This window comes from Ctenopharyngodon idella, chromosome 5, assembly GCF_019924925.1.
Source record: "Ctenopharyngodon idella isolate HZGC_01 chromosome 5, HZGC01, whole genome shotgun sequence".
Lineage (NCBI taxonomy): Eukaryota > Metazoa > Chordata > Actinopteri > Cypriniformes > Xenocyprididae > Ctenopharyngodon > Ctenopharyngodon idella.
This window is the reverse complement of record NC_067224.1, coordinates 23,978,357-23,991,416: the sequence shown is the minus strand read 5'-3', so window position 1 is coordinate 23,991,416 and position 13,060 is coordinate 23,978,357. Positions and strand designations below refer to the sequence as shown.

The 13,060-nt window shown below is 36.9% G+C and overlaps 1 protein-coding gene across 4 annotated transcripts in view; it reads right to left on the bottom strand.

The window, feature by feature from the left end:
* ssh1a (slingshot protein phosphatase 1a) overlaps positions 1-13,060 on the bottom strand; it is a 46,763-nt gene that overhangs the window by 7,259 nt on the left and 26,444 nt on the right. For 3 of the 4 annotated variants that reach the window (XM_051893478.1, XM_051893475.1, XM_051893476.1), the window contains 7 exons: positions 8,430-8,530; positions 3,041-3,105; positions 2,133-2,254; positions 1,942-2,010; positions 1,641-1,706; positions 657-851; positions 179-272 (listed from right to left, as the gene is read on the bottom strand). In XM_051893478.1, the coding sequence (XP_051749438.1) occupies positions 179-272; positions 657-851; positions 1,641-1,706; positions 1,942-2,010; positions 2,133-2,254; positions 3,041-3,105; positions 8,430-8,530 (712 nt within the window). The remainder of the gene's footprint in view (positions 1-178; positions 273-656; positions 852-1,640; positions 1,707-1,941; positions 2,011-2,132; positions 2,255-3,040; positions 3,106-8,429; positions 8,531-13,060) is intronic. The other variant, XM_051893477.1, reaches the window with a different exon arrangement.

Genomic DNA, 13,060 nt, shown 5'->3' with positions numbered 1-13,060 from the left:
CCTATCCACACCTGCTAAATCTCCTGAAAATCTGATCACAAAAGGTCAGCCGAGACACATTACTAGATGCTGGTAGCAACGTGTCTCAAATGTTTCTCAAATGAGTCTGTCGTGACATATCACTCAGTATGTCAGTGTGTAACTGCGTATTTATGCACATTCTGCATTTCCTGCTGACCTCTTTGGACGTGACATTTTCAAGGTCCTGGCACATCATGATACTCCTGAGTTTGGATTTGATTAGACATTCTGTTCTCTCCCTCTCTGTTGGCCTGAGAAACAGAAACAGAGCACACTCTAGATCGAGGGTTCAAGAAAGAGCATAATTTCAAGGTGAAGGGTGTAACTTTGATGTTAACATGCATGTTTGACCATCATGATTAACTCAACACAGCAACACTGGCTCAACCAATTGCATCATACTCTTCTCTTTTAAAGCAGATGACCACTGATTATTAAACAGATCAAATATTACATACAATTGTGACAACACTCAACAAATATGTCTGGCTTTTGCTCATGGTCTCAGTTGTTCACAAAAGAAGAAAAAAAATGTCACTTCCAAAAAAAACAAACAAATCAAAATGTAGAATTAAATTTGCTTGTGTGTTTCACAAGTGCCAATGACTCTTAAGACTCTAAGGGTTTGCACTCACTTGTCAAAAAAGACTGCAGGAGAGTCCGGTCGCAGTGTTTCCAGGTCCTGCATGGCATTCCACTCATTGATGCAGCTCTGTTCAGAGCCAATACAGCTCTCGTAGTACCCCGTCCACGTGAGCGCCATGCCACCGGGGAAATAGTTGTACCTTCGTGACACCTCACACGCCTTGTGTAAAATCTGCAATGCAGACCTGAAGGAAGAAGAGGTTAAAGGTGAGCAAGATGGAGAGACTTGTGCCATCAGTGTAAATAATCACGATGAGAGTTTCCATCTCTTTTTGGGGTCCATATGCTATGGCTTAACAATAAAAGAATGTATAATCTTAAGAAGGATCAAACAGTGTCTCAAATTGAGTTAAAAAGTGACACTGGTGAAACAAAACACTAATCTCAGTTGATTTAAAGCATTTTAACACCAGGCTCATTTGTTTAGGGAAATATATATACTTATAACTTCTGTTCACTAACTAATAAATACTAAAAAGTACCATGGTATTACTGTGTTTTTTGGACAGGATGTTGGAGATCCATGTAAATACCATAGTACGTGGATATGGTAATCGTAGTTTTTAATTTATTGGTATGTACAGGTGTCATTTTAAACATGGCTGCCACAGTACTTGTTTGAAAGGGTCACCAGATGGCAGTGTAGCGCTTTATTATATTTACGGATGTCAAATTCCCAAAGCACCTGTGAACATTTGAAAAACAGTCCACTCATGTCATCTTCAACCCCCTGAGGAGCTGTTTTTTTCTACCCAAGTAACAAACAAGTGCATAAATTCACCCAGCCAACTAGACAGCGGCTGGAAAATACTAACTTGTCACCTGATTAAGTGAGCTGATTGTAGGATAAATAATAACATGAAAGATTGGAAATAACAGTTCATTCTGCATGTCAGTATATACTATAGACTGAAATTTCTAAAATGTGAGTTTAAATTGCTCTAGTACATAAGTTATTGATTTTGTTTTCTCACCACATAGCCTGGACTGACACCGGTTTGAAGATGTGCGTGCGACTGGCGGTAGTCACACTGAAGCCCCTGGAGACATGAGAAGAGAGGTTAACTGAGGCCATCGTACGTCATAAAAGAACTACAACCTCTATAAATAACAATAAAAATAATGAATGCTTGTTAATATTGTCATTGACATTATTTTCAGTGGACAAATCAAATCAAAATGGTTTTTAATTAGTGCCATCTAGATCTGTGCATCAAATGCTGAAGTGACCAGCAGCAGCATTTCCTCTTCATTCCCAGAGGGGGCAGTACTCACCCATCACCATCTAAATGAATCTTGGTGTCACTCCACAGTGGCAGCACCATCCCAATAGAGCAGTTCTTACTGTGAATGAAAGAAAAACACCCTTTTTAATGTCCTGTAATGTCTCTGCAGGAGGAAACAAACTCCTAAACTCGTCTGTTTGATGACACATGCTAAACTGTATTTGATTTGATTGAAGTCACCTGTCTTTGTTGCTAAAGTCCATCCCCAGCAAGATGTTTTCCTCAGTGTCTTGACGGCCATTTGTGTAGACTACCACCATGTACCGCACGCGGTCTGACCATGCGCTCTCTAACCGCACCGCCTGCACATCACAGTTGATATACATTGTTTAGTGCAAAAACAGCGCTCATATAAACACAATAATATATTAAACATTAAATATTAACATACTGAATTGTCTTACAAAAATAGATCACCTGAAAATGAAAATTCAGTCATTATTCACTCACCCACGTCTTTCCAAATGTTTTTTTTTCTTTGAACAGTTTTAAAGTCATACAGCATTATTGCTTTGTGTGAGAAACAGACTGAAATTTTACATTTCTTATCACTGACGATGCACTGGAGCTCTCAAGAAGACATAAAGACTACAAAAATGACACTCAATGATATTTGACACTGAACAACATAGGTTGTTGTGATGTCAAATTTGAGAGCTATACCAGAAAGGAACATTTCCAATATAGAATAATGATATAAAATCTCTGTCTTTGTCACAGTTTCAGTTTCAAAAAACTTGAACCACTTTTATGATGCCACCACCGATCACGGATATTTCAAAATGCTCCTGTTGTGTTGGGTTTGGAATGTCATGAGGTTTATTTAATAATGACAGAACTTTCATTTTGAAGACAAATGCAGCTGCATGCATAGTAATCAACATGTCATATGTGATTGACACTTGCATTAGTATATTTCACCATGGAACCCTCCAAAAATGCTAGTAAGACATTTAAACGCGCCTTAATAAACACAGCAAAAGAAAAAAGCTTCAGGCAAAACTTTGACAATAAAACCCATTCAGCCTGACTGCACGTAACTTACTGTCAAAATGTTAGTCATTGACAGTATGCGTGTGTTCTCTCACCAGTTTGATGCGGTCCTCAGAGCGAAGAATGTTGATCATTACCTGTAGATGCTGAGGTAAGTCACCTGTTGAGAGAAACCATCGTTACAATCCAAACAAAAACATGACGACTATTTTGTTTACATTGTGGCGTCTCAAACCCATATCGAAAATCTATTGAAGAAAAACAACCATAAAAGTAAAGAAGTTGACTTAAAAGTGATGTCATGAAAGTCAGGAGTGAACAAAGGTTTATAAGAGTAAGTGAGCCAAGAAGAATGTGATACGAATCAGTCTTGAAGTGTTGGGTGGGACAATGGTATGCTTTTGATTAACGTTCTTATAGCGCTGCTTATATTACGACATGCCAGGAGTACAAGTGTCCAAATGCACAAAGGTAACGCAGAGAAAATGTTCTTTGTGATATGAAAAATGTTGTTTCTTGTGTTTACATGTCTCAGATAATCCTATTTAATTAAATGATAAATGACATGAATAAGCAACTTTCGGCTGCATTGTAAGGTATGTGCAAATAAGTCCCTTTGTGCCACACTGGTATCAATAATTATAAATCTGACAACCTGCCAGTCATCTTATTCTAGCCCCGCCCCTTTTGATTCAAGTCAATAAGAGATACCAAGTCTTGAATACACAAAATCTGTTTACATTTCATTCTCCTCCTTTACACAGACAGACTAACTCCTCTGACCTCTGACTGTGGTGTGTTCCTACCCAAACAAACCTCCTCCTACTCTTGTAGGTTTTGGCAGAATCAATGAAACTATGATGTAACTGGTGTGGGACATGTGGGAGGCCAATCAAAGTGTACAAGGAAATTCAGAACAAAGCCAGAAATGTGAAATCCAAATAAACTCAGATTAAGAGCCAGATCTTGTCATGTATACTCAACAAAACAGATGATGTTCTCTACGGTTTATTGGCTGCTTTGCATTTGGGACAAGTATGAAAAGAAGGGGTATGTTTACTCGTCCAACAAAACAAACCTCTTGGTCCTCTGGGTCTCCGTGACAAGAATTTACATAACTTTACATGCTTATCTGATAAAAACTGATATGTAAAGGAATCACTAAGGCAGCACAAGATCCCAGAGCATAGCTTTGATCAGAATCATACAAGATTTTGAGAATCTTCATTAAAGGAATAGTTTACTCACAAAAAAAACAAAACAACTTCATCATCTTTTACTCACAATCATGTTGTTACAAACCAGTTTGAGTTCCATGAAACACAAAACAAGAAATTTTGTAGAATATACAGGTCTTCTTCCCTCCATGCAATTATAATGAATAGGGATTGAAGCTTCAAGCTTCAAAATAGAAGCAAAAGTACCATAAAGCTGTATTAAAATGATCCATATGATTCGTGTGTTATAATAAAGTCTTCTGAAATCATACACAGTCCAAAAAGATAGATATTTAAGTCATAATTCACTGATAATCTTCCTCACCTGCACACTGTTAACTGAAGAATCATTGTGATCAAATTGGGATTCCAGAGCCAGATCAGTCCAACTCTTGAACAGACTGCTTATGTGAAGCTACTCAAGTTTGATTAATTCACAAATTGTTGACATTGCTGCTTCTCTCACAAGTCATATGGATCACTTTTGTTGCATTCTTTTTCCAAGCTTAAAAGTCCAGCCCCAATTCACTGTAAGTGCACATAAAAGAGTGACCAGCACATCATTTACAAAACAGAATTGCTTCTTTTTCTTTACTGAAGAAAGTCATGCAGGTTTGGAGCAACATGAGGATGAGTAAATCAGGACAGAATTTGCATTTCTGCGTGAGCTATTAGTTTAATAATTATTCTGACTGACTGAGCACAGTTTGACACACAGCTTTCTCCAACAGTTAAGATGTTGGCAGTGATTCATCGTTTAACTTCAGTTTTTGTCATGATGCATCAATAATATGAATGGAACTGAAATAGGATGTTTAAAATCAACGTAGCCAAGACCTTATACTTTAAATCATTGTTATGAGCATATTTGTTTAAGAGGTCAAACAGACACAACACTTTTATCTCTGTTTAACAATGCACTCACTTATAAGAGTCATCTTAAAAGAGTTTTAAGCATTGAAATGTACATTATGCACTACCATTAAAATTTTACACATATATTTTTTTAAAGAAATTAATACTTTTTTTCAGCAAGGATGCATTAAATTGATCAAAACTGACAGTAAAGACATCTATACAATTTCCTATAGATTTCTATTTCAAATGAAGACTAGAAATGACTGCTGAAAATTCAGCTTTGCCATCACAGGAATTATATATGTATATGAGAGAGAGAGAGAAAGAGAGAGAGAGAACAGTTTATTTAAATAGTAATAGTTAGTCTTCTTTAAAAAACATTAAAAAAAAAAATCATACCGACCTGAAACTTATGAACGGTAGTGTACAGGTATTTTCTGAATTATTTAAGCTCAAAAGCTTAAGAGAAATGTAATTCCTCATAATATCGCCCCTTTAATTGCCTTTGTGTTTTACTTGGACCTCTAAAGAACTTTTCTTTTATCTCATTATTTCACTCTGCATTTCCCAGAAAGACAAGCGGTGCGGGTGTGAATCCATGTGCAAATATTTATGGTGTATCTTGCTTTAGGAAGTTGGACAGTGTTTAATACATCACAGCTGATACTATTTTAGACTGTCTGGCTCCTGGCACCATGAGAATGCAAATAGATGTGACTGATGACGTCAAAAAACAAACAAACAAACAAAAAAAACTAACAGGACCAAAATAAATGGAAATCTATGTCATTAACATCTAAATGCAAAAACATTTAAAGAGAAAATATTTTAGAGCTTGATTTACATTTAGAATGAGTACCGAGGATTTGCCTCATGAATAACTGTTAAACTGTAAGAAAAAAGCTGAGCTATTCTTACTGTCAGGACATTTTGTACCTAGACTGCTACTGAGGAAGAGAAACCTTGCATCGTCTAGTTGTCTAACACAGACATCCGCTTTTTCTCAATAGAGACAGTTGACTTCTCCACTAAATGCTGTGATGCAATTGAAATTTTTCAAATGATTTAATTCTTGTAATCTAATTCCAGATCTTCTAGACTGTCTGCATAAGTCACTTTATAGGAAGTGTTTGTCTTGTTCATCTTGTAATTGATGGGCAGATGAGTTATTATTCTCACATTTCACAAAAAGCTCATGACTCAAGCGAAGCACAATCCCTTCATGTCCCGAGGTCAGACTATGTAAAAACAAAACCACTCGTCAAACCTGCATTAACTCGCCTATGATTAGCACTTCCTGACACATCAAATCGAAACCTCACATCCCAACAAGATGACAGCATAATATTAGCCAACTGACAAAACAGATGCCTGATAATATCAGATGATATGAGGGATCAGGAAAAAAATTCAGTCTAAACCTGCTGTGATATGAAAAGCTGTCTGAAAGCATGGCGAGATAGTCAGCGCATAAAGCCTGAGGGCTTGTTGTGTCTGCATGGTGTTTAGTTTCTCTCATAACAGATTCAATTCTCCTGGAGCAAATGTACACACTTGTGTTTAGCAGTAAACATGTCCTTTAAATTAGCATGTTTAATAAATTCAACATGTCACACGTGTTAGAAGGTGCCAGACAGATGGCGTCTAGGACACTGTTGTTGTGCATTTGTATTTGCGTTGTTGCTGTGGTGATACTCTTTCATTGATTGATTAAATGTGTCAGATAAATTGCACAAATGCTTGTTTTTCAAGCAGTGGTTTCATATCGTAGTTTTAAACTACTGTAGATAAAATGGTGAGTTCTGTCTTCCAAACTAAAATTTCATTGTCATTATATTTTTGTAATATTTGTTGGGTAAAGAAGTTAACTCAAATCCACAAAAAAATTAACTTAGTAACACTTTACAATAAAGTTTTATTTGTTAACATTAGTTAACTACATTAGTTAACATGAACTAGGAATAAACAATAAAAATACAGCATTTATTAGTCAATGTTAATTTCAGCATTTACTAATATTTTTTTTTAAATCAAAAGCTGTATTTGTTGACACTCGTTAATGCAACGTGAACTAATGTAACCGGTCTTACTTGACCCACTCTGAGCGGGATTCAAACCGGTGTCTCCGGCATAGGAGGCGCGCATGCTAACAAGTCACTACTGTGCCTCTTGAGATCAGGTGAGTGAGGTTTACACGCACAGCTCTTACTAGCTTGCCTCCATTACACTCATCCCCCTAAACCTCACTCCCATCCGGGTCATGGCACCAAATGGAACCCCTTCTGGTTCTATCTGCACTGCTATGAGCGGGATTCGAACTGGTATTTCCGGCATGGAAGGCAAGCAAACTAACAAGGACGCTAAAGACTGCAGCCTCTAGTGTCTGTTGCTAGTGCACCTCTTGAGATCAGAGAAGTGAGGTTTACCCAAACAGCTCTTACTAGCTAACATAAACAAACAATGAACAACTTTATTTTTTCTATCTACCATTAACAAAGATTATTAAATGCTTTAAAAATATATTTTGCTCATTGTTAGTTCATGTTAGCTAATGAATTTACCAATGTTAACAAATTAGACAGTATTGTAAAGTGTAAATTGTAATCTAGGTAGAATTTAACCAAAAGGTATCATTTTTATTGGGGCAAGGTGTCACAGCAAGTTGTACATTTATAAATTAACTTATAAATCAACTTATGTTGACAAAAACAACGGTTTTATATTTTTTGTATATAATCTTTTTTAAACATTTCTGCCGTTTCATGAATTGTTTTGTCATAACTGTTTACATTTACCTATAATAGGTTGTGTAACAGGCAGATTGTGACAACTTACCACATATAATGAGAAAACAAGCTCCACTATTGTTTACTATATTTTAATATATAGTTACACTATATTCAATGTAAACTATTTGCCTATACAGACAGCCTCTCTACCTACAGTATACGTTCCTTTCTGGTGTCAACAGTCCCATAAATTAGAGGCAAAAAGTAAAAAACAAATTAAATAATATAATTAAATAATTCAAAACAGTAAAATATTACATTAATTTATTTTAAAAAAAAAAGTGTATTTTTATATTTTCCTTTCGGAACAAACAGTTAAATTTTAACACATACAGTACGTGCATCATAAACCACATAAAACCCATTCTGTGTGGCCTGTCTATAAGAAGTGATGTTCCCACAGTCCCAGTGTGCTGAGCTAAACTGCTAATCTGGCTAATCCACACACAAACACACACACACTTGTCTGGGACACGCTTAGCCAGCACTGAGTCTGTCCATCAGCCGGACAGCATCTGCTGCAGAATTTCTGAATTCACGACACAGTCACCCTTACAAAAATTACTATAGTAACCATCATTTCCACTCTCAATCCCATTCAAGTGCATGCATGGACTGACCTGCATGTTTGTGGTGAGGATGACCTCTCTGACCCTGTGGACAACTGCCCTGCTGCAAAAACAGAGCGGCCCCCTTGACCATGAAGAAGCTCTCACTTAGACTGTAAAAGATGGAGGGAAAGAAGGGTAGAGAGGAGACAATGTGAGAAACGACGGCAACAATTGAACAAAACATGCTTGCATGACAGTTTAGACAATGCAATACAACAAAACCCACGAGAACAAAAAGTTGTGGATTTGGATTTAGCAAAAGCATGTGGGTTTTTCTTCCTCCGCTCAGATTCTTCTTCTTTTCTTTTTATTTTTTTTTTCTTAAACATTGAGTCCTGTTCACTGATTCATATAACACACTAACATTTAAAAAATTGCTGAATTTGAACAATAATTTGCTCTTTGCTGCAGAGAAGATTGAAAAATAGTATATGAAATCTTTCAAATCACTTTTGATCAATTTAATGCATCCTTGCTGAAGAACGTTGGTCTACAAATATACACACATACATTTCATCATGTGTGCATAATTGTATGATGAAAAGCACTATAAAATTAAAACTGACATGATGTCAATAATCTATTTTAAAAAGATTAGTCAGTGAAAATAAAAAGAGTTTCTGAAGAAGATTTCTGATAAATACATATGGCTATGTGTCCATTCGTTCCATATGAAAACAAAACACTTTGTGAATGACCTATGACTGCGCATCTTTAATCCTCTGGGGTTGAATTTTGCATGTTATACAAACCATCTCACCACCGCTCACCCGTATGCTCACGACAGGTGCTTCAGGTCTGTGATTTTAGGTGGGGCAGTAATTAGCCTCACATGCAGTTAAACACACTCATAGAAATGTGAACCACCTGAGGCTCACTATTATTCTAATGCACTGTGGCACAAGTAAGCTTTAATGGAAACTCAGTGCTGGGAAAAGACAGGACTACAGCCGGTAAGGTGAGAAATGTGCTCAATAACTTGCAGAGAAGCTACTGAGCTGTAATGAAAACACTCTTGTCTGTTATCCTACTGTCATTTCAAGCCATAATGATAGTAAATATCAAGACTTTGTATTGCACTTCATCCCTAATTTCATAACTCATAACCTGAGTATTGATGGCCATAAAATTAGTGCTTGACAATCACAAAACAGTGGCGTAGCGTCTGGGTATGCAGGGTATGCATGTGCATACAGGCCCGGACGGATTGGGGGCCCGTCCCCTGGAACGCGATTTCAACCGAGGGGGCCCGTTAAAATTTTTTTGCATATGGGCCCAGGGCTTACTTGCTGCAAAGCACACATGCATGTCATACATACTGTATGTCAATGACTTGTCAGGCAACTACTTGTTGATTGTGGCTCCATTCATGCAGCACACATCATCTATACATGCTCTCTAAATCACTCTTACTCTCTTGAAAATGTAAGGCAGTCACATTAGTTACAGAATGAGGTTGTCAACTTCTTTTGTAATTTAACTGTTTTTGAACAGAACTGTAATCGACTAACAACTGTATTCTGCTTTTGTGTGAATACAGCCCAATTACATTGCAATATGTTGGCCAGTGGCCATTGTTCTCTCTAGATACCATCACTGAAAAAACTAAAAACTAGATATCAGTGGATCACTAAGGCAAAAACACAGAATTCATGCTAAATAGACAATAGACCATAATTATTCTGAGCTTCCTTAAGACTAACTAGTTAACTAATCATTCAGACAACCCAAGGGGTCGACAATTTTGAAAATGTAATTTTGCACATCCCTACACTAATCTATAATCTCAGATAATTTCAATTAAATGGTTAATTTTACCATGTCAAACTTGATACAAGTAAAGTAAAATGATCCATTTTTCAAACACACAGATGCAGGGCGTCAAACTGGAAAGCTAGATAATAGAAGCGTACATTCAGAATGATCACTGACTGGCTATTTAGGAGTGGCTACACAAAACTATCATGCTCTAAGCAGGCAAAATATTTCGGGGTCACATTGTTTTCTCGCCCTGCTGTGGTTGTGACCCTCTGCTGACTCATCCCTCTCATTTTCCTGACTGGACTTCCAGTGTCTCAGTATTCAGAGGAACAACCATCACATGATAAGCAACCAGCAACAAAACTCGCATTGTGCCCCCACCCCACCCTTCTCTTTATTTCTCTCCTACTTCCTCCTCCTCCCTTTCTCTTATTCCCCTCTTTAACTTTCTCACCCTCCCTCCAAAGGCCTCGAGGGTGTCAGCGGATCACAGTGGCTTTTGTTTCAATCCTCATCTCTTTTGTTTCTCCTCTCCCTGCTGTGTTCTCTCTCTGTCCGCCCCTCTGAGCGATTTATGTGAAGGCTGGAAGCAGCTCAGCACCGTTGGGCTGATGGATTGAATCATGACTGAGACAGACAGCAGAAAATGACGATACACAAGCCCTGAGCAGAATACGCTCATCTCCAAGGGTGTAATTATGATGTGAGTAACAGCTCGAAAACGTCTCTGTCCACGTTTCACTTGTATGTCTAGAGTCGGCCCCAAATGGAAATTTGGTACCTGGTGTAGAATGGCAGCCTTTTGGTGGAAATTCTGGAATCAAAACTACAGCAAAAATATAAACTTATTTTCAACTTATTTTCCTGATGAATGTCACAGAAATTAACTTAAAGGGTTAGTTCACCCAAAAATGAAAACTCTGTCATTAATTACTCACCCTCATGCCGTTCTACACCCGTAAGACCTTTGTTCATCTTTGGAACACAAATTAAGATATTTTTGATGAAACCCGAGAGCTCAATAGACAGCAATTTAACCACCACTTTCAAGGTCCAGAAAGGTACTAAAGACATTGTTAAAATAGTCAACATGACTACAGTGGTTCAACCTTAATTTTATGAAGTGACGAGAATACTTTTTGTGCGCAAAAACAAAACAAAAATAATGACTTTATTCAACAATATCCTCTCTTCTGCGTCATTCTCTTACGCTGTTTACTTTTTTTGTGTTTTTTTTTTTTTTTTTTTTTTTTACAGAAAAAGTCTTCAGTGCAAACCTGTTAATTCGTTAGTCCCCATAAAATCACAATTGAATTTTTTTTTGGCTTTATGTTGATGAATATGTTAGCCTTACTGTTATCTATAAGCTAGTATGCTCCAAAACAATGACAAAATTTGCATTTAGAAGATAAAAGCATTCAAAACTTGCTCTCTTACTTCCGCAAATATGGATCAATGATTTTGATGACATCACTCTGCACTTCAGCTTCTCATCAGATTTTCTGTCCAATCAAATGCTCTCTAGAATCTGAAGTGTCCCACCCCTACACTATATATAGATGCTGAAGCTGCGGCTGAAATCGGTCACTTGTTCACACATTACTATTTTCTACATGGTGAATGGCACACAGTGCACTATATAGGGGATGGACACGATTCAGACAGAGCAAATATGCTTTCCATTGAGGCGAATGAAGTCTGGTTTCACGTTAGTGTCACGCGAACCACAGGACATATAATAAGTGCATTAAAATAGTTGCAATATATGCTCACCCTATAGAGGGCCAACTTTTGAGTAAACTCTTACTGGTTTTCTACATGCATAAGCCAAAAATACTTTCCATATCACAGTATCAAGTACACATCCAGGCTTAACAACTTCACACAACAGTTAGGAAAAATTCATCTGAAGGTCACTCTGCAAGAGTGGTATGTCCACTCTTATATAACGCACACAGTATGCTCTTCAAACACAACCTAGGGCAAATACAAAACTCAAAATTGGACAGCCGCATGCCTTTCATTCAAATATGCAAACATCACTACCTCTCAGGTAACACTAATCACTCTTATATAAAAGAGCAAATAAAAAGAAAGTTTCTGATGTGGCAAGACCAGATTTTACAAGTCAACACAAATGTGACCAACATAAAAAACAAAAACACATGTAAGATCAAACCAGTACTCATCTTGCAGGCCTCATATAAATATGAGGTATGCATGAATGTTGCCTGCAGCTATAACTGGGTCACACATCTCCTGTAGTCCAGGTTGATGTTTCCACCTCTGTACTACACTTCTCACTCACGATACTGTCCAGAAGTTACAGTGGGATCCAAATGCCTGAGACCACTAGTAAAAATACTTTGCAGTATTTGAATAAAATAAATTCTTATTACAAATTACACGAATGTTTAAAAGTTTGGTCTCAGTCAGATGTACTTTTTTTAAATAAATGAATACTTCTATTCAGCAAGGACGCATTTAATTGATCAAAAGTGTCAGTAAAGACATTTATAATGTTACAAAAGATTTCTTTTTCAAACTTTCCATTAATCAAATTATCCTGGGGCAAAAAGTGTATCACGGTTTCCACAAGCAGCACAACTGCTTTCAACATTGATAAAAAAAAATGTTTCTTGAGCACCAAATCAGCATATTAGAATGATTTGTGAAGGATCATACATTTTTGATCAAATAAATGCAGCATTAATGAGCTTAAGAGACTTCTTTCAAAAACATTACAAATTTACAGACCCCAAACTGTATATTAACATAAACATTTGACTGAAAAGTTAAACTGACACAATTTTCAGATGATTAATTAACAATTAACATAATGTCTTAGTAGTTGGTTTGTTTCCTTTTTACTTTAATGA